The sequence below is a fragment of the Stegodyphus dumicola genome, chromosome 8, assembly GCF_044657685.1.
Source record: "Stegodyphus dumicola isolate Sdum_Otavi_A_Nest chromosome 8, ASM4465768v1".
NCBI lineage: Eukaryota > Metazoa > Arthropoda > Arachnida > Araneae > Eresidae > Stegodyphus > Stegodyphus dumicola.
In genome coordinates, this window is record NC_140775.1 from 122,936,472 (window position 1) to 122,959,428 (window position 22,957).

At 31.1% G+C, this 22,957-nt stretch overlaps 1 protein-coding gene across 1 annotated transcript in view; it reads right to left on the reverse strand.

Moving 5' to 3' along the window:
• Positions 1-7,001: 7,001 nt before the first annotated feature.
• The window catches only part of LOC118203582 (uncharacterized), a 28,882-nt gene continuing 12,926 nt past the window's right edge, over positions 7,002-22,957 (reverse strand). Inside the window, exons 6-10 of the mRNA XM_035375868.2 lie at positions 22,725-22,859; positions 21,421-21,582; positions 16,308-16,466; positions 12,338-12,505; positions 7,002-11,493 (exon numbers count right to left, since the gene is read on the reverse strand). Of these exons, the coding sequence (XP_035231759.1) occupies positions 11,308-11,493; positions 12,338-12,505; positions 16,308-16,466; positions 21,421-21,582; positions 22,725-22,859 (810 nt within the window). The 3' untranslated portion in view covers positions 7,002-11,307. The remainder of the gene's footprint in view (positions 11,494-12,337; positions 12,506-16,307; positions 16,467-21,420; positions 21,583-22,724; positions 22,860-22,957) is intronic.

Sequence of the window (22,957 nt, forward strand, 5' to 3'; positions counted from 1 at the left end):
TAGGAAAAAGTAAGGCCTCGAACCCGCAATACAAGTCCATAGGTAAAAGCTGAATTTTTTACTTGACCCCTCTTCTTCTACGTTCTCCCTGACTACTAGTTCTTCCGCGCTAAGGTATCTTGCGGGTAAGTATGCTTTTCACACTTCACCTTTAGTAAACTGAAGAAATTAGGTTTATATGAATAAAATTAGGTTTATAAATTAATATTAGGTTTATAAAAATAGGTTTATATACTTATAAATTAGGTTTATAAAGATTTGGGCTACTCTGAAACTAGCGATAATATTTTCTGTAAATATATATATATATATTTAAATACCAACTCTATTACAACACCACTCCTGGTGACGCTTGAATCCAAAATCTTTAACTCAAGAAACCAACGTTTTATCCACTAGGCAACAAGAGCAACCTTCAATCCATGGAGATATATTTTAAGAAAAATTCAAAATCTGGGATTTCGATCGGGGCTGTGCCTGTTTTGCCGTACCTGTTCCGTCTGGTTTACATTAACATCAGTATATTCACAATATTATTAACAATATCATTACTTCTGATATCATTAACATTCTCGATATTTAATATATTAAACATATTCGATACATAAATACATTTTTGGGCGCTTTGACAGAATTCAAAGGGCCAGAATTCGTAGGATTTTATCTGCGGGAATACTACCATCCATTCGCTACTTACTTTGACCACATAGAGTCGGAAAATCACTTAACCAAACTTCGACAGCTCCTTTACTCTAGGGATCCGGACGTGGAATGAAAAAGCGCTTTTCGAGTTTAGTCGGGTTTTCGCGGGAATGGAAAGATCTTGAGTCTGATCGGGTTTTTGCGAGGAAGAGCTAACTGATTTTCACCAGTTCCCCTAAATGCCTTACAGGCCCACCAGCGGCTGAGCGGTACGTTTTGGCAGTTCAGTTGGGGTTTGAATCCCGGCGAACGGGCTGGCTGCATGGCCGTTTTCGTGGTTTCTCCCATGCGTACGAGCCAATTTCCCTTAGAAAGTCCTACATGAAGACATCCTTCCCCTTAAGCAGATAGCCCTCCGGTGCTTTGCCATAATTAAATAAACCAAGACACACCTAAATGTCTTAGGTATGTTCTCAACTACTAGCGGCAGTTCGTAAGAAATTTGATTTTCTCATAGTCTTTAATTTAACTTTCATTCCCATATTTTAGTTCATTTTCGTCGTTATGCGATGCATTAATTCCAAGTTTAAACTATGGAAAGGGAAATGATATGAAGAGCTTGTTCTCACCACGAAATCTTTACAGAGCATGCGCAAGCAACTTCTGATGACGGTCTATAACTAACGCGCTCCTTATTTGTCAAGGTCACAACCCTATTGTCATTTGTCTATCACGTTCTTTGGAAGAATCTAATTTTTCTATCTTATCTAATTAATTAAACTTTTAATATAATTTTAAAAGACACAAAAATAATGACAGAAGATAAATCTACGCTATATGTTTTCGTTTGTACAAGCATGAAACATTATACCCGTTATTTCAAAGCGTAATGTTACATAATCTCAAAATGATTGATGATATACAAAATAAAAAGCAATCTGTTTTTCTAGCCTTGTGCTTGTTTTAAGATAAAGCGCTTTCAACCAATTATTTATTTTTTACGACATTCATCAGATTAAAAAAATATTTAGTTACTTTTATTTACTATGGTAAGATTATTTTGACTTCCCTTCTTTCTCTGGTTTTCATAAATTCTTCAGAGCTTCTAACCATTATTGTACTATCATTAGTATCCATATTCAAAATACAATAATGCCTACCACTTCCATAAGACGACCACTTTTCAAAATAACCTATATTTCTGAACACATAAACAAACATTAATAATGAATTTCACCTTTCTGAGACGACCACACTCGCTGTCCACGTGTGTTCGTCTAAGAGAAGTTTATAATGTTTCTTCATACCTCATCATAAAAACCAAGGCACGCCACTGAGCACCTACTATATCCAATCACGAACCCCCCCCCCCACACACACACACACAACTTTCCCTATTTGGTATTTTTAAACTGTTCCCGCTTTGCTTTATAATTTGCTCTAGCTATATGGTGCATAAGAAAAACCGGCTTATCTACCTGATACAAGACTCCATTTTTTCGGTTCTTTATCAAACAAAATACACCTCAGCTCTTTCATGCGGTTTTTGTATTCTCATACTGTTTGCATTGACAATGGGATAGCTTACTGTATCGTAACAAAACGAGCTAAAATGCGTCCGTACAAAACGCGCGCGGACCGTTTTTATCTTGCAACATCCTGTATTACTTCTCATCTTCCTACGATAAAATTTTTAAGAATAAACTGTGTTTTTTCCGCAGTGTTAAATTTCCAATTTTCTTAGTTCTGGGTGGATATCTAAAATAAAATATTTTATCGCTGAAATTTAATAACCAACAAAGTAACTTAATGACACATACATCTTATAAAGTTCTTGTGTTAAACTAATTAGTTCTTATGCTTTTGATCTTTAATTTTTTTTTTTTCCCTTTCCATATTCCTCATAAGAATGTAAACTAGGTTATAGTGTTAATTTAGAAGTCAATTAGTAATCTTAGGTTATAGTGTATTTCAACTGAGGATTTCGGATCTTTAGAGAGAGTCTTTAGATTTCGTGTAACGTTTTTAGAATTCTGTCAGTTCTAGCTAAATGTGATTATTTCGGCTCTGCTCTCGCAGTCGATACTTTAAACTTACGCGGCAGTAAATTATTTGAGCTAGATTGTACCTTAGTTATTTAACTGTGTAGCCTTAGACTACTTCTCAACGTTTAAATTTACCTGACCGTTATTACTTAATTTGCATCGCCACAAGTCGTGGTTATCTGTAGAGCACGAGCCGTGCCCTTTATGTTAAAAGTTCAGTTTAATAAAATGTTGTTAAAAGTTCAATTTAATAAAAGGTTGTTTAAACCTTTTTAAGTCTTTGTTACGCTGTTTTAGCATGTTATTTAACGATCTTTAGCAATAACTCGCTACCTGTCTCGTAAGGCTGTAAGACTAAAGTTCAAATTCAAATCAAATGTAACCTTAAAAATAGGAGTTCTGTATTAAAGTTATGATATGCAAGTGTTAGTTAACGTTTCTCCCTACGAAAGAATTCCAGTTATATTTTCAGAGAAATCTCATAATTTACACCGGATAAACTGCAGCTAGATTTTTTGGAGGGGGGGGGGGCATTTATTGTATTTAAAGAATGCCAAAGCCTTTTCACTACCTTAAAGTTTGAAAAAGATTAAATTTTACCAAATATTAAAGCTTGATCCATGCATCCCCGAAGTACAGATATTATCATAAAACTGTTTAAATCATGCTCATGAAAGGCAAAAATTTCCAGTTTTGATTCCACAATGATTTTGGAAATTTTCCCATTTTGTTTAAAAAAATGGCAGCTACCCAAATCAAGAATGATACTCTATTCATTCTTAATTTTCAGTATCTTCTGTTTATATATAACATACATAAATATATGTTTTATCTAAAAGTTTTACAGAAGCAAAAGGCTTGTATTTTTATAATAAATAATTTATTAGCAAAATTATACAGAAAACTTCAATGAGTGAAACTATTTTAAATTCTTTCATTCTATTTTAAATACCAGTTACACTTTTGATTAATACTTTTAGAAAGATGCCTCATGCAATACCAAATTATAAATTAATACTAGAAATGTGTTGAATATGCAATATGAATGAAAAGGAGTATTACTGCAAAAACTATTTTTTTTTAACCTCTTCGTCGTCCGTAACGCGTCTAACGCGTTCAAGTGAAACTTCAGCAGGGCGGCCGTAACGCGCCTCAAGCGTTCTTCTATATTTAAAAACTTCTAAACGTTTTCTAAATGTTTACTTGTTTGAGTTTTTATTTTTATTTGTTCTAACACCTCCTAGAGGGTAGCATTAATCAGGCATTCTATTTTTAATATGCCCCGGGTTTTATGAATATTCGCGCTATTTTACATAAGATACAAGGCAGTGAGAGATGGCTTCAACGTCTACTCAGCAGAAAAAAAAAGAGGTTCTGAATTTGGAATTGGAAAGACAAGAAGGATATATGTTTGATGAGTACAGTCCATAATAAATCGATGATTGATGTTGGAACACGAAAAAGAACTGTAAAAAAAAAAAAAAAAAAAAAAAAAAAAACAATAATTGTATAAGATTACAACAACAAAATGGGAGGAGTGGACCGCCTGGATCAGATGTTATCAAATTATCCTGTTAGAAATAAGCAGAGATATTATTATTTTTCCATTATGCTTTAATTCTTTATAATTTTACTTAATATTCATTGACATTCATCCACTACGAAAGTCATGCATGGAAAGTTATGATGTACAGAGAAAACAACATTACACGCTATGAAAAACAGACGGTCACTGGGGGGGAGGGGGATTTTCGCGGATAGGAGAGGACGGCGAAAGTAACAAACAATATTTGAAACAAATATATAAATATCAAATATTGTAAACAAACAATATTTGAAAGCACAACATTCTTCAAAAAACGTACTAAGATTTCCTCAAAAGAACACTGCTAAATTATTACTATTGTACGTTATTATGCCTATGCAAACTATTTACTAAATATGATTGAACACTGGAAGCATAATTAAAATATTGTGCCATGCAGATCAAACCTCTTCACCAAATTTTTTGAAAAAATTTGCACAATAGCACAAATTTCCGGTCATTTGTGGTCATTTAAATGTCCATATTATTATGTAGCAAATTCTTTGTCATTTCTCCATTTCTGGCTATTTAAGAAAATTTTAAAGAAGTTTCATTGATGTCCATTTTAAACAAAAAATAATGAACTAAAACTTATTGGTGATTGCCAAAATAATGTTCATTTCTTCGAAAACCCTCGGTAAAACCATCACATAGGAATAAATTTCTAATTTCAGCAGAGATAAGCACTAAATGATCATAGATATGGATCAAAAACTGAAAATAGAATTAACATAATAAAAGCATTTAACCAATCACAATCTTGGTTCATAATATCTCTCTCAATTTATAATGAAATACCAAAGTTTATATACAGTGATATTGTTATAAAATATATAAATAAATAAATAAATAAAAATAAAAGCTGAAACAGTAGCAGAATTCAGAAACATTTCCTTACTGCCTGACATCAGATCAGGTGACTGCCCATGTGGTGCTCATTTCATGTCCACAAGTGCAAATAAATCTGCAACAGGCAGCAGCGTAATAAAATACAGATCAATTTACACCTACCATCAAAAACAAATCATGCCTAAAAAAAAGGGTTTTGATAAGGCTAGAAAAAAATGTCTCACAGCTCCACACGTAGAGAGATGTGGACGTAAGCTCATTTTAATACTAGTCATGGATTACACTGGTATTTACTACAGTGAAATTTTAAAGAAAACAAAAACTATAAATTTTAAATGACATTTGAAATTCCTAAACAAACATGCAGATCATTGAACAGCAATCAAAAAGAATTAATGCCAGAATTCAAGGTCTTACACCCAGTCAGTTTCAGATCCCACTAGCGGCCGAGCAGTAAAATCGCTGAACACTGGTAGTTCGGTCCGAGGTTCGAATCCCACTAATGGGCTGGTTTCATGGCCATTTTCGTGGTTTTCCCCATGTGTAACGTGTATACGAGGCAGTTTCTCTTAGAAAGTCCTCCACAAAGGCCTCCCTCTCCTTAGGCAGATAGCCCTAGTGTGCTTTGCCATAATTAAATAAATCAAAATAAAAAACCAGTCAGTTTCAGACACCTAGACTGAAAATAACAATGAATATTGTGTTCAATTACTTTTCCAGATACAAGTCCATATGATTATGGTTATTTCCTTCAACTAAAAAGAATAAATACAGGAATACTACATTTAATGACAATTCTTTGCAATCATTCTTGAATATACCTTATATGTCTCCATGAAGGATATCCAATGAATTCTTTTATGGTGATCATTTTCCTAAAACAGTCGCCTCTGAAGTGAATATTACTTGTGAGAACATAAATAAATATTTTTATAGCAAATCACCTCTCTAAGAGGACCACCTTGACAAATAACTAAAATCATCTATGACCATATGTGATTATTTTAAAATGTATTCACAGTATTTTCTGACAGTAATATATTATCTAAGAAATATGACATTTAATTCAATGAATCATTACCAAAATAAAACATCACAGAATAAAACACGATTCTTGAAAATCAAATACATGTAGCATTTTCGAAGTGATTAAAAATGCAGTATAAAATAATATTTTAAAGCACAAAATGGTATCAATTAAAATTAAATATACTAGTGAAAACATAAAGCTCTAATTAAATTCTATCAGCTTAATCACTTTTCTGTTTAATTATACTAGAAAAAGTACTCCTAGTATTGTCCATTCAAAGTTCAGATCATGTAATAAGAAATAAAACTATTTTCTCAAGATAAGAGGGAAATAAAGCATAAAAAGTATAATTAAAAACATCAAAGATGAAACTTGATATACTATATAAGAATATTAATCTAAAAATTTTATTCGAAACATGGGGAGGGGGAGAAACATAAGGAAGGCGAGATTATTAAGAAAAATTTAATATTATAAAGAATTCTGCAAAAGATTAAAAAACAAAATAGCTCTTGAATAACCAATTGTAAACCCTGGTTTAGCTATGAATTCAAATAAGACAGATTTTTAAGAAAAAAAAAAAAATTCGGACATATGGTATTTTCTAGTAAAAAATATGCAATAATATTAATAATTATTTATATTAATTTTCTACAAAGAAATTATAATAAAAGATCTTAGTATAAAACTTGGTTCTCTGATGAAAATAATATGCAAAATTAATATGCTCTCTTCATGAATGAAAATAATATGCAAAATTAATTAAATAAAATTTCAAAGTATTTATACTTCTTTCAGCAGATGAAGAGATATGAAGAAATCTATTTTATGGATCATATAAAAACTGAAATCTTAGATAAAACAAAATTTACTCAAAACATGATTCCTATACAATTCTCAAACTTTTTTGCATATAAAATGCATTTAATTCAATTAAGCACATAAACTGAACCTCATCCACAGTCGATAAATAATTTAGTAATCTACATAACTGTCTTCATTAATTTTATACATCCACTATTCACATTTTGAAAATTTTAATTATCTCATGCAACTTTGATCACTTGATAATGGATATTTATCATGTTTCTACAGTTTTTGTGCAGAGTTTGTAAAAAACTAATTTACAGGTATTTTTATTAAAAGATATCAGATATAATATTATCATATATGTTATAAGCTTAAAATCTCTGTAATTGATCATCATCTAAGACTCAACCAACTTACAATAAATTAAACAAAAGACATTAAGCTATGCAACATTTTTTAACATCCTAACAAATCTTTTCAGTGTGCTCTGCCAAACAGGCATTAAACAGAATATGTAAGATGTAACATTTGACTAAACAGAACCACCAATTTTAGAAAAACTGTTATTACAACATTCTCACTCATAGCAGGAGAAACAACATGGAAGAGAGAATAAAAATTTACAAAACTCTGATATCACATTCCAATTTTTATGGCAGTGTTCAAATTTCAAAACTTGCATCTTTTCATAACAACAAACACTATTAAAAAGGGAATTTACAAATTAACACATATATCATGAGTTTGAATATTTCTATTGTTTATGTCATAAATTTTAAAATAGTTTGAAAATCCATAAATTTAGAGATTATGTACAAGATATGAATATGAAATAGTGGCAACATAGTTATATGCAGTCATGATACTCAGCATGTATGGACCAGTATATCAATACTAACTGTTAAAATTTTTGAAGTCATACATACTAATTAATAAACGTTTTTTTAACTTGTTTTATAATATCATCAATCAAGTAAATTAATAAGTAAAAAATATAGAAAATTCCAGCATGCTTGTAAATTAATTAAAAAAATACTGAATACTCTTCTATAATTTAGCAGTACATTTTCAGACTATACTTATTCAAGGTAACACATATATATGTTTACTAAATTTACAAACATTCATTTTATTCATTGCTCTCCATCAAAATTGGGAGCAGAACTGAATGAAATCATACTGTCACCTGTATGGTGCTCAAGGCTCTTGCCAACAACAGGTGCAGTCTTGCATGCCTTGCTACGTTGAATTTCGTGGGACGGGTGAAATAAGTCACAATACAACAACAACATACATTTTTCATAGCAGCAATAATGTGAAATTGGACATTATCAAAACATCACTTGCTTTAAAATTTACTCTTTTCAGAATTGGAAAATACATAATTAAAGAAATGCAGGTAATTTTCTGTATTTCTGTGTTAGTAATGAAGAGCTACATAATGAACTGAGATACAGGATGCCATACACTACTTTAAATTCTTCGCACAGTTTTCATTTTGTGATGAATTCTTTTTAATGCTGAAACAATCATTGATACTATTCATTGAACTGTTGCTGTATTTTTGCACCCTGACAGAAATCTGATTTTTTTATAAAGCTGAATAAATCACTTAAAGGAAAATGTTCTCATGCAACAAAAAAAATCTGCAAATTTCTATGGCAAAGTGTGCTGAAAGCATGAAAAATCTCATCTAATACTTTCCAAACATGTTGGTGAAAATTATAAACATAAGAGGGAACTATTTTAAAAAACCTAAACCTTATGATGTTTTCTGGTTGAATATTTTATTATATACAAACATATTGCCACTATTTTCTAGATAGTATTCATACATTACTGCTTTGAGTTGTTTAAAGAAACTACCGTATATATCCGCGTATAAGTCGAGATATTTTGGACAAAAAAAAAGACTTCAAAGTGGGGGGTCGACTTATATGCAGGGCCATAAAAAATTAAAAGAATCGGAAGTTCAAAAATTTCTTTATATAATGCAGTTGTTTTCTTCCCTCACTCAAATTGGACGACTTATCAAATAAGTCACTTACTTGAAGTAATTTCATGACTTAAGTTATGTGACGAACTAATCACAGAGTTTCATACTTTAATTAGAGTAAGTTTCGATTAAACCAAAGAATTTTCGGCCCCCGAACAACCGATCAATATCGTGCAATAAAAAAGTTTCGCCAACACGCCAAGAAAATAGAAATGCAGATAGTTTTTACGTACGTATAAGTCTTTATAATAGTTATTGTTCATTCATGAAATACTTTTGTTAACAGGCATACACGTCAAAATTTAAAAAAAAAATAGCCCACGCAATAACTGAACAGTTTTGAATATTTCTTTTAACTTTTAAAAAGGGAAAATGCAGATAGATTTTACGTACGCGAATCTTTTCCGGAACAAATTCTAGAAGGTTACTATATACGATCATTTTTCCCCAATTATCCTGCGTTTTGGATTCATTAATTCCGGGAGGATTGACATTCGTCATTCAACCCCTAGATGTCTGCCTCAATAAACCCTTCAAAGTAAATGTTAGAAAATATTGGGCAGAGTGGATTAGTTCCAGTCAACCAACATTTACAAAGGGAGGCAACATTAAAAAGCCCGATATTACATTAATTGCTCAGTGGGTTAAAGATGCTTGGAACGAAATACCCTCTGAAATGATTATAAAATCATTTAAAAAATGTTGTATTAGCAACGAACTAGACGGCACGGAAGATGATGCGGTTTTTGAAAGTGAAAATGAGGACGAAGGCTCTAGTAGTGATTGTAACAATACAGAGTTCGAGACTGAAAATATGTATGATGACGAGCCAATGACGACAGAAGAGTTCTATGAAATGTTTGGCGAATCGGACGTTGAAGGATTTTGATTTCGTTTATTTACCAAGGTATTTTTTATCGTATATTTACTTTTTTTTTTCTCAGATGATTTTGAATAAATGTAGTACTTAAAAAAAAATGTTTCGAAGTTTCTCGATCGATTTCGGAAGTGGAGGGTCGACTTATACACGGGTTTCTTATTTTCTATGAATTTTTTATGTCGAAATGGGGGGGGGTCGACTTATACGCGGTATCGACCTATACGCGGGTATATACGGTAGTCTTTTTGCATATACAGTCAAAAGTCGTTAATCCCGACTCGTCGGAACTTCGGCGATTCCGGATTATCGATTTTTCCGGATTATAGATCATCATTTTAAATCTCGTAAGATGGCATGCAGAAATTCTAAAATTAAAAATATGAAACCGTAATTTATGAAATAAAGAACAATTATGACCTAAAGGGTATCAAAATTTACAAAAAAAAGCTTAATATTTATTTGTTTACTTTATTAAACATTTCTTTCAATGTAAGTTGTTTAAGTTGCTTCGTTTTATGTGATAATACTTTCTCTTTAATTCTATAAACAGACATAATTTCTTGTTCAGTTACAAAGTTCCGCTGTTCAAGTCCTGTAATTGCTGTGCCGAGAATACCGACTAACTTGTCATTCGAAATTTTTTCGTTTTCACTAACCTGCCTGTCACCTTCTTCATGTCTTTATCCATTTTTTGCAGCAATTCCACTTTTTGTTTGATGGACATCGATCATCAAACAAAATCATCACTTTCGTTTTCTAGATCCTTTGGGAGCTCCAGCATCGGAAATTCTATTTGACATAATCGAAAGTTCAAGTTTACTTTTATAAAATTGCTCTTACAGTCTGCAAAAAATAATAAGCCGGATCCAATTCGAAGATTAAGGAACAACGCAATCATCAACATTAACTGAAATAGGTAATTAGATAATTTTAGCTTATACCGTCCGTTATACATTAAACGCGCACGCGTAAACGCCTATGCGCAAGTGTCAACGCGGCGCATGCGCAGAAAGTGTTTAGCTTTGAGGTCCGGATTATAGATCATTCCGGATTATGGGTGTCCGAATTAACGACTTTTGACTGTACTAGATTTCTTTCATATTTATAATTTTATTTTAATTATCTTATATTGTGAGTTTTATTCATTCTTTAATCATATACTACTTATAAATACATAATTGTACTATATTTTTAACAATAGCTTTTAATTCAAATACTAAAATTTATAAAATTACTCTTCATTTGCAATTCAGTTAGAAAAGCAATAAAATTCAATTAAATACAAAAGCTACTACACCACTTTATTTGTTAATGTTTTAGAGAAATACAAGAAATAAGAAAATTTTATATACTCTAATTAAAATAAATATTTAAATTTATTAAATACCTAGACATATTAAACTTTTTGTGATAAGTTTCAGTGATACATTAGTTACACAGTTATAGTTCTATTTAAATAAATCTGATTAGTCAAGAGTTTGGTTCTGCTATGCAAGTGAGTGCTTGTATGCTCTGGGCCAACTGTCCAAGTTGCTTCCATCTTTCCCCTGCAAGACGTGATGCTGCCTGACTACTCTGAATGAACTCTTCCACTGAAACTTGCATTTCCTGCACTTTCTGTTTCAAACTCAAGACTTCATCATCTCTGTTTTGAAGCTAAAAACATATCCGAAGAAAAATTATAAAGTCTAATCTTTTACATATATTATATAACAACAAAAAAATTTCACTTGAGATCAAATTTGTGATTTCAGGTGATTATATTGCACATGCTTATTTTATGAAAAAACAGATATTGCAGTAAAAAATCAAGTGAAACATTCTATAGGATACTAGATGAATATACATTTAAACTAGCGTGGAAATGTTATGTATCTTCTGCAGATTAGAAAAATGCAGAAATATAAAATGTAATTCTGTAAAAATATTTAATGTTTTTAACTAGACATGGCATGAATTAAGGGAATGTTTATTTAAATCATTCAGATTAAAAAATAATTATTTCTTAAGAACTGCATTGATTACTTTTAAATAGATTAGTTTATTAATCAGTAACAGACAGATTAAATTTGAAAGTTAAATATCTTACATTTTGTCAAATGGCAACATATTCAAATAAAATGTAAAACAATGCATATAATAATTGTGGCACAGTTTATTGAATAAAATACCAGTTAGCTTAAACAAAAGACCGCAAGCTCATCTCTATCAGTCAATATCAATATAAGGTCATCAAGTCACTATCAGTATAAGGTTGAGTTTTGCATAATTTTTAAATTTAAACTAGCAGACTTCTGTGCCAGTTTACATTAACTAGTAAGTTCAGCTTTTGTATGAACATGAAAGAAAATATCCCATACATGGTTAACTCAATTAATAATATTACTTCCAGTTTGCAATTTTTTAAGGTTAATTACATATTTTTTTAATCTATAAGCATAACGAAATTAAAATTCAAAAGGGTTTAAAAACTAAATTTTATACATTTCTTAAAAAATACCTGTTGCTTTAGATGGACAACTTGGTCTTTCAAGTATGTATTATCTTTCAGAAGTTCAATGTTTTCTTTTTCTCTAGCCTTAATGTTTTCTTCTCGCTGATCAAATCGTTGTTGAAGATGTGAAAATTTTTCTTCCTCACGAGCTTTAAAGCGCTGCTCATCAGCTACCTATATATATAAGTTGATAAAAAAAACAGTGAAAAAATTGCTAAGCTCATTAAGTATGAAGAACATATAATATCCCCAGAAAAAAATCAGTAAAATCAATAAAGAAGCTTGAAATTTTAAGATGGCAACATGGTGGGTTTAGTAAAATTTGAATTTACAGATGTGCAGAGTTTCTGCATGCCATCTTACCAGATTTAAATTGATGATCTATAATCCGGAAAAACCCCTTATCCGGAATCGCCGAAGTCCCGATGAGTTCGGATTATGGACTTTGTACTGTATACGCTTTTGTCTGTCTATCTGACTAGTACTTTCTTTTGTGAATAAACGCACTACACAACTCTTCAATGAGTTGTTGAAAATATTCTCTCCTTGTAAGTTTTTTTCCAGTAACTTCTTTGTATAAAATCCATGAATTAATTCCTGCAAGATCAAAAATATTGTAAAATACATGAACTGGCTACCTCCTTGATCCTGCCTGCACAGAATATTTCCAAGCCATTTGGTCGGCAATATCGACACCAAATTTTGTTTTATAAAATGATATTGTTTCTGTAAGCTTTTTTGGGTGATTATTGTTGATATCAACTGTGGGATGAAGGGAGCTCAATAATAAGATATTTTTTGCTGTTTTTTTCTCTGATAAACTGTCAAAGTTATATCATCATGCTCCAGTAACAATGTATCGTATAACGGCATCTTTACTTTTTTCACAAATTCAGGTACTTTCCAATTTTGTTTCATCGTTCCAGTTAAACTAGTGTTCTTCATTTTTAACATTTGGAACAGATTCAGTGTAATGAAAAAACTATCTGTAGTTATATTTCTTCCTTTATTTTTGAAAGGTTCTATTAAATGCAAAACGACATATTTAGAGAGAGAGGCATTCAGGAGCTGGCTTGATACCAAATTTATCTGGTTTACTTGGCATATATTGCATGAAACGACATCTGGATTTAGACAGAAACAGCTGTTCATCAATAGTTATATATGGTCCTGGTTTATAGCAAGTTATTGAATTTTCAATAAATTTCTTCCAGAAATGAAACAGAATTTATCTGTTTGAAAGCATTCAGATCAAATAGTTTTTTTTTTTTTTTTTTTTTTTTTTCCCCTTTTGAAATGCAGAAATTTCACAAGTTTTCTGAATCTATCTTTCACCATAGTATCGCAGAAAAAAGGTGAATCCCAAACAACAGACCACAGACTATCAAGCTCTAGATTATTTGCACTGTATATATCTTGAGCATGCAAAATTGATATAAAAACATATAGTTCGTCTAGAGTTGTTGACGATTCATTTTTTCCCAGTGAACTTCTTCCTCTGTACAATATTTTATATGATGAAGCATAGGCCATAGGCTCATCTATAAGTAGCCTCCATGGACTAATTGCACGGCCATTTTCAATATTTCGCTTTGCATAACTGGTTGGGCCACCCTTTTCTTTGAAAACATTATGTTCAGCAATTCTTCCACGCATACAACTTCCAGAGGTGATGCTTTCCTAAAATTTTCCATCATTTGTAACAAATGTTCCAGAGTTCATTTCATCTGGATTTGAATCTGATAACTTTTTACGTTTATTTACACATTGTTCTTTCTTCCCGAAAGTGGTTTTTCTGCTAGTACGTTGTACAGGAAAATTAGATATGGTATCTTCATCCGAGGAAATATTTCCTTCATCTGGAGGCACATATTCATCATCGCTGAAAACAATTTCTTCATCATTATTGTTTTTGGACTCATTTCCAATAATTGTCACATATATTCAAGGGCCTGACTAACTGTTAATTTACGCATATTTCTTCCAGCCATTTTCTCCTAAGATCAATTTTATTGCATTGTGTAAAAAAAATGGCAAAAATGAAACAGACTGGTACAATCTATCTCCAAGGCAATGCAAACAACCAGTTGTGCAGTCATAAAGAACCAGATGTGTGCTCGTTAGATGCATTGGCTACGGTAGTACTGCACAACATTCCATTCAATAGGCCAAAACAAAAAACATTGGTGAGAAAACATTCCTTGAATATGCTAACCAAAGGCATTTTTCCCATACAAAATGATAACGAGAGGGGAGGGGGGTCTGCAACACTAGCTACTACTACTACTACTACAGCAAAATTCTCAATTGCTCTTCTGTTATCAGTAACAATATCCTGACCTTGAAGTATTGTTCTGCTTACATCTGAGAAATGGAAAGAGGACTGAAAAAGCTCTTCCCGTTCCAGGAAACATTGAATTGCAAATTTAGCACTAGTGATTATAATGGGGTCAAAATGACCCATTTCACAGTTTTAGGTATAAGTATTAAAAACAAAAAACAAAAAAATTATAAGTATTTAAAGTATCATATTTTCACAGATTATTATTGATATAAAAATAGGAAAAGTCAAGAATTTTTTTCAATTCCGTTAGTAACTTTTTGAGAAAATTGAAAGAAAAATTGCTTTTGGGTCAAAATGACCCCATCTATGGTTCTAGTGTTAATCAACTACAATGGCAAGCAATTCACAGTAGTGCTTTGCATCTACTACAGGGAGGTTTCCTATAATGCTTTGCATCTACCATAGGGAGGTTTCCTAAGAAACATCATTCTAATGGCTATAGGAAATACTTTTATCATAGATTATTCCTTAAAAATTTCTTTACAAGTTTCAGTTTTTCTTTCTCATATTTTGCTCCTACTGAAAAATAAGATCTCGCTCTTTTGAGATGCTGTATTATTCTTTGAGGAATGCAACACAGTGATAGACAGTTTCTAAGCATGAAGAATTCTAAATAGTCCTACCATTTTAGCAATGAAAGTAATAAATAAAAAAGAGCTAAAGAATAAAAGCAACATAATTATATCTTAACTTAAAAATATGCACAAACAAAAATTCCTTACATTTCACTTTTTATCCTATATTAATTAAAATTTCATTGTTTGGTTTTCAAAACAATTTTGCAACATATTCAGGGGTCTCAAAAGTTTTTTAAGATATATGAATCTGTTGCTGAATATATTATTAGCAATTTTTAACATAAAATCTTTTAATTTCTTGTTTAAAATATTTGCACACATGTGATAATTTCTAAAGGCTTTCCATAGGAAAGCAAAAGAGTATACTTTCCACCTTTTTGTGTATCATCAGAAAGGAATAAAAGATACAGAACCTGTGAAGCAATCAAAGTCATCTCCCAAATTAGGCAATAGGCCTATGGCTCATTCTTTTAAAAATTCTTCTGTATGGAAATCAAAAATTTTAAAACTCTTTTGTCTTCATATAATTCTCAAAATATTTTGATAGTATTAAGTAAGCTAACAATTTTCTAACATTAGATAAACTATTTCCATTGTCAAATCAGATACTAAAACAAAGATAAAATTTACAGCAAAATAGAAACTACTAATGATGAACAGAAAGTATGTTAAAAATGCTGTCCTAGAAACATTTAAGAATGGCATTAATATGGTCTTCTGACAGAAGGGAAAAAATGCCTAGAGTCAGACTAAATTTGATTTAGAAGGGAACAGTTGAAAAAGAAAACAAGAAATATCTTAGATAGTTACTCTAGAAAAATTTAGAAAGAATATAAAGTACTTAGTGCTGTTTATTTAAAACAGAGCTTGCAGTCCATTTGAAATGCAAAAATTCAGATAAAAATATAACTGTCTAAAAAAATAACATAAATTTGCTTATTGCATATTAAAATAATATTATTATATCACTTACATTACATATATGAAAAGTTCTCTTCATAATTTATATCATCTATAAATTCATATATAAGAAAGATGAGGAACCATTCCAGACCTGCAATGCTAAAGCATAAGATCGCTCAGATTCCTCTTTTAATAAGTTCTTCAGATGTTCAATTTCTTCTTTCAATGAAAGGTCTCGGCTTTTAGCTTCAGATGCTTCAAGAACAGTAGTAAGATGAATTTGCTCCAAAGAAGACCTCAAACTTTGTTCCTGTATACACAGATTAAAACAAAAAATACAGCAAGTAGCTAAAAAGAAATACATTGCACCCAGCACTGAAAAAAATTATGCAGAAAGCTGCACTATAAATCAAAAACATATAAATGCTGTAAGATAAAAAATATGTAAATCAAAATTATGACTTAAATTTTGTTACTGCTAATTTAAGTTATAATTTTGATTTACATTTTCTGTAACTCTTAATTTTAATTTGTGTATCTCCCCACTTCTATTCTAAAAGTAGAAATTGTTTATAGTAACTTTCTGTACTGCATCTTTTCAAAATTAATGTTTCATGTTTACTTAGCATGACAGCTGATACAATCAGATTAAGATACTTTTGACTATATATTTCATGCTTTACTGAATGCACACTCTCTTTCTGCTTCGCTCGCTGCTTTCTTAAGATGTAACACTCTTTTTGTTGTGTTGTCAGCTCTCTAAAGATGTGATAAGCTATACAAAAGTGTAGGGTGTATACCACAACCATGATAATGCGAGCATCTGGTTATGCTTCTCAAGGCTTGCTTTAAGAAATAAAATGTGATGTATCAATGATCACATCAGCTAGTTCTTCTTCTCTGTTATTCATCTATGATACCAGCTCTTGCCAAGTTAATATAATGAGTCATAATTCTAAAAACTTAGTAAAACCAACTCCCTGAGCCCAATGAAACTATCACTCAATCATCAAGATATTTATAGATTAAGAGATAGAGGTATAGAGATTCTGGCATCTCTTAAGATAAAATCATACATTTATAGAAATGAATGAATCTAACCATTGAAAGATCTTGATTAGATAAATGAAATGCAAATTTTGCAACATCATTATAACTTAGTATAGATAGTATTCAACCTTAGATTGAATTTGGGTTTATAAAGCTTTTCTCTGATTTTTATAGAAAACATTTCCTTATGTGAGCTTTTCTATCCCTTTCATAATAATTTTTAAAAAGGCTCTTCTTATTTGAGTTTTTCTTTGGAGGAAGAAAAATACTAATCCATAGTGAAATTTTATACAATTTGTAATCCAAATTGGCATGCGACTCTGTCATTTTCTATCTAACAGAATCAAAGCCTGTTTAAGAGTTTCTTCGAAGATCAGATGGTTAGCAACATTTTAAGCAGAATGAAAGTTTATTAAAAATAGCAAACTAATTAGTAACAGTAATCACATAGAGTAGGGATGGGCAAACTATGGCCCGCGGGTCACCTCAGGGCCACTGGAAGCTACTATCCAGCCCACGGATAGAATTTCAATTTGCCGGTGCGAGGCAAATTAAAATTCTATCCGTGGGCCGAATAGAAGGCAAATTAAAAGAAATATATATTTATATATTATATATCCATCTCCTTTTCTATTTTGCTTAAATATTATTTTTTTCTTCCCCCTTTTTTTTTTTTTTTTTTTTTTTTTTTTTTTTTTTTTTTCAAAAAGACAGATGATCCTTTTATTTTCACTATTTTTTCTACAAAACAAAAATTGACAGAAATAGCAAGCACAGACAGCTTTCAATCGATAAAGTGTTGAAGCAGAAGGAGTGTTATCTCTTTCTCGGGAAGCAGACATATGGGAATCTAATATAGGTGACTTTACCTCAGAAGTGGCAGACTGTGCATTTTCAGTTCCAGCCAATGGCTTTTAATTTTGGTGCAAGTTCTAATATTATTGATTGTGTATGCAAAGATTGTGGACATATAGCATCATTGCGAATACTGGTGAAATTATTAAAAGTATAGCCTTAGCTAGTGCTTGTTTGGGTTATTCATAAAATATTTCAACCCAAAAGGGCTACTAAAAAATGTAAAGTTGATTCAGAGTGCTGCGTTTAATGATGAATGGACCTGTAAATAATTTTTTACAATTGTAAAAGATAAGCCAGTGTATCTAAACTGAAGTGAAGCTGTAGCAATCTTTAAAGAAAATAACATTTCCCGTCATTTCACATGTAATAAGAATTCTAATTATGAAGCAATGTCGAATATGAAAGAAAATAAAATGCAGGAAGCCTTTGTAAAAAATTATCAGGCCTACAAAATTTTTTCAAGGAGGTAAACAGCATCGAACAAGCAGCTACACATGCAAGTTACATTGCAGCATACAATATTGCTAAAAATAATAAAGCTCTCAGTGATGGGGAGTTTATTAAACAATGCACGCTCCAAGTTTGTGATGTATTATGTCCAGACAAGAAAAATAATTTTAATAAGCTTATCTCGAAAAATGTGACTTCTAGAATCAAAGACATTGATAAAAATTTGGCATCCCAATTAGAGTCAAAGATTGGACAGTTTAAATTTGGCTCCATAGCTATGGATGAAAGCACTGATATAAATAACACTGCTCAGTTAGTATTATTTATAAGAGGTGTTGATGAGAACTTTGAAATTAACGAGGAACTGGCTTGCACGAGTTTTTTAAAGGGAACTACAATGGGATGTGATATTTTTCATGAATTTCAGGAAAAGCTTTTAACTTTGAAAGTGCCTTTAACAAATATATGTAATATTATGACTGATTGAGTACCAAATATGGCAGTAAAAAAATCTGGATTTCTTGGACTCTTTAATTAAAACAATCCCAGGAACAATGTTGTTTTCCTATGCTGTGTTATACATCAAGATGCGCCCACCAGCGGGCAAGCGGTAAAGTCGCTGAACACTGGTAGTTCGGTCTGAGGTTCGAATACCACAAACGGACTGCCAGCATGGGCGTTTTCGTGGTTTTCCCCATGTGTAACGTGTATACGAGCCAGTTTCCCTTAAGTCCTACATGAAGGCATCCCTCCCCTTAGGCAGATAGCTCTAGTGTGCTTTGCCATAATTAAATAAACCAAACCAACATCAAGATGCTCTGTGTAAATTTGCATTGAATATGAAACCAGTGCTTGATGCAGTCATGAAGCTTGTAAATACTATTTGATCTTGTGGGTTTACTCACAGGCAATTTCGAGATTTTCTTCAGTCCGTGCAACCTGAATACTCTGACATAATACATGAAAGTAAGGTGGCTTAGTGCAGGATGTGTTTTTGAGCGAGTTTGGCAGCTGAAAGACGACATTGGGTCTTCCATGACAACAGTGTTCGGCGGAGTACGAAATGTTAGAAGATACAGAATGGCTTTCATACTTTGCATTTTTCACAGATTTTCTTTGTCATATGAACAACTTTAATGTCAAGATGCAAGGGAAAAATCAATTTATGGAGGATATATGGCCCCATTTCAAAATATATATATCGGGCCTTTTAAGCTAAAACTTAATTTGTTTACTGAGCAGCTAGCTAAGAACCACTTGTGATCTTATTTCTCGAGTTAAATTTAATACCCTCAGTAAATGAAGAAAATCTTAAGAATTATGAAGATGGCTTGAAAAAATTGCATTTTGAGTTCGAATGCAGATTTCAAGATTTCAGTGCCATTCAAACAGAACTGGATATTTTTACCTTCCCTTTCAACGTAAATTATGAAGCAATGTGCTCAGATTTGCAGCTTGAGTTAACTGAGTTGCAATCTAACAATCATCTCAAGCAGTTGTTTCTAAATAAGCCAAATTTAGAGTTTTACAAATCATTATCGAAAGTATGTTTCCTAAATTTAATATCTCCACATGCAGAAAATCAGTGCTATGTTTGCTTATATATGTCAACAAGTATTTTCAATTATGAACCTTAGAAAGAATTATTTCAGAATTAGACTCACAGATAAGCATTTAGCCCCATTCCTTAGAATCAGTACATCTCACTTCGAACCTCAATATAAGGAACTTTTAAAAATGAAATCGCAATTTCCTTCGTCTCATTAACATATTTAAATTGTAATACTTGTATATTGTTTTAAATTTTAGAAGAATTAATCTTGGCCTGCCAAACATTTTTTTTTTTTTTTTTTTTTTTTTTTTTTTTCGATTTTTGGCCCACGACCGAAAAAGTTTGCCCATCCCTGACATACAGCATAATCAGATACAACTGATGAATTTTTACAAGTATTTGTATTAAAATTTATTAGTAAATTTATGGTTTCAGATTTTGGTAGAATTAATTCATTGTAGAAGAAACCTTCTTAACAATGCAATAGCACAATTACAGTAACTTTCTAAGGTGTAGGAGTCGACAGCTTGCAGATACATGCAGAATGTGGCCTACATTGACTCCTATTTATTGACTGATTTTATTTTTAATTAACTGATGTGACTAGGACATTATTTTCTAGGCTATATCAGGCATTGTCATTTGAAAGGGGACAATGTAAGCTTCCACGACACTTTACAGTTTCAAGGATAACTTTTAACACTACAGACTGGCAGATTAAAAAGGCTCACAGAAAAAAACTGTTACAAACAAATATTTACCATGACAGAAAGTAATTGACCAAATATTATTTTGACATGCATGCCTATATATTTAAAAAATAAAATAAAATAAATGATAACTCCTAAAAAGTATGTAAAAGGTATGTAATATATAGTATAGAAACATCTTTCACTAACTGCAGAAACACTACTAATGCTCATAAAAATTGTGTTAATTGCTTTTAAATTTCTCAAATATTTATGCAATTAGTGATCAATTAAATATAATTATAAATTAAATAATATAATAAATTATATTTTGCCAAAAGGCAGCACATAAAGTATAAATTAAATTTCTTATGTTTTGCACAATTTGTTCAAATCATTTAGCAAGAAAGTTCCAGTCTTAGATGCCAGAAACTATAGTCTGAGTAAAATTCAATTTAAACAAAAATTAAATATTTCTGTTTAACTATGATAATCATGGCCTGATAGCAGTAAAATACAATAAAAGTACATACAATCAAAGGTGTAATTTTAAATTACCATCTTAAGCTTCAGGCATGAAAATTTTGATCCCATTTTTGTTGCCCCTGATCCACTGAATTTTCTTTCAGGTAAAAACACATAAAAAAGTAAAATAACACAGTTACCTCCCTTAGTTGTGCTTTGGTTTCAGCTAATTCAGATTCTAGTTCTGCATGCCTCTTTATGAGCTCAGAATTATCTTCTGCCATTCGCTCTCGGAGCAGACGTTCATGATCACATGATCTCTTTGATGTTTCAGCAAGTTCGTGAAGCATTTCAATTTGATCCTGGCAAATAAGTAAATAAATAAAATGCTATTAAAATCAAATAAAAGTAAACATTTTGCATACAAGTTTTCAAGCTTCTTACTTTCTTTTAAATTTTTTTATCAAGAAATGAGTTTTAAATGCCAAATGAGCTGGAAAAACCATGTTTTAATGCCTTTTGAAAAAGATTTGCTCCAAAAAGCAAAAATTTTCCTGACAACAAAGACCACTAATTTGATTTTCCCTATCATAATGAACACAACAGATAGACTAAAAAATAAGTGATTCAAATGAGGAAATACTTTCCATATTTTTCTAAGATGGAATATCTTCCAGAACAGTAGAAAAAATGGAATATTTAAAACTTGAAAATGAATGCAGATAGTCACTTGGAAAGCAAATAAATTTTTTTCATTACAAGGGTAAATGTAATCAAAATTTTAAAGTAAGATATGAGTTTGAAGGAAACAAACATTACCTTATTTTATCATCACCAGTTTTTAAAATTGGAAAATAAATTATTCCACACACCTTATTTATGGAAAAAAAGGGGGGGAATGAAAGGAGCAGTGAACCAAAAAAAAATCTGATGTTTTTAAATTATTAAAAATGTTGTTACTTATTGAATTGCACAAAAGTTTCCTGTTTCAAGAATAATCTAGCACAATATATGATTATAATGGCAATGAGGAAGAAATAAATTTTAAATGTGGAGATTTATATCAATCCAAAATGGTGCACATGAATAGTACATCTCACCATCATTGAATAATTGGATTACCTTTATAGTCATTTTATTTCACTGAATGGAAAAATAGGAAAAAAGAAATCTTGTTTTTAAGCTAAAGGGAATTAAAACATACGTAAATAGTATTTCCGTATATGAATTTTTTTACTATATCACTTAGTTTCAGAAATGAGGAATAAAAAATATTTTATCTTTAATTTACTTTTGAAACTTTAAACTTGATTTCAAATTTTCTGAACTGATATTCTCCCGTTTTTTGAAGATGAGTTACAGACTTTTGGAAATAAGCTTCCCTGATCCAACGTTGCCACCCACCTCTTAAGATATCTAACAATTTCAAACTTTTCAGAATTTTTAATTTATTGCATTTTTCAATGGCTTCTTATGTTTTTAGCAACATGCAAACTTTATTTACTTTTAATACTTTTATAGCTTCTTCATTTTTTTCACAGGGTTTAGCACCTTCTCTCATCCTTGCTTCAAACAGATCTGTTTGTAACTTCTCTTTGTTTTCAAGCAACCCACATATTATTTCTTTATCATGAAGTCTCTAAAAAAAACAGAAGCAATTATTTTAAAACATGGCAAAATCTGTGGGAATGAAAAATCAAGATGTTGAACTGATTAAGCTATATGCTTCAATTTTGT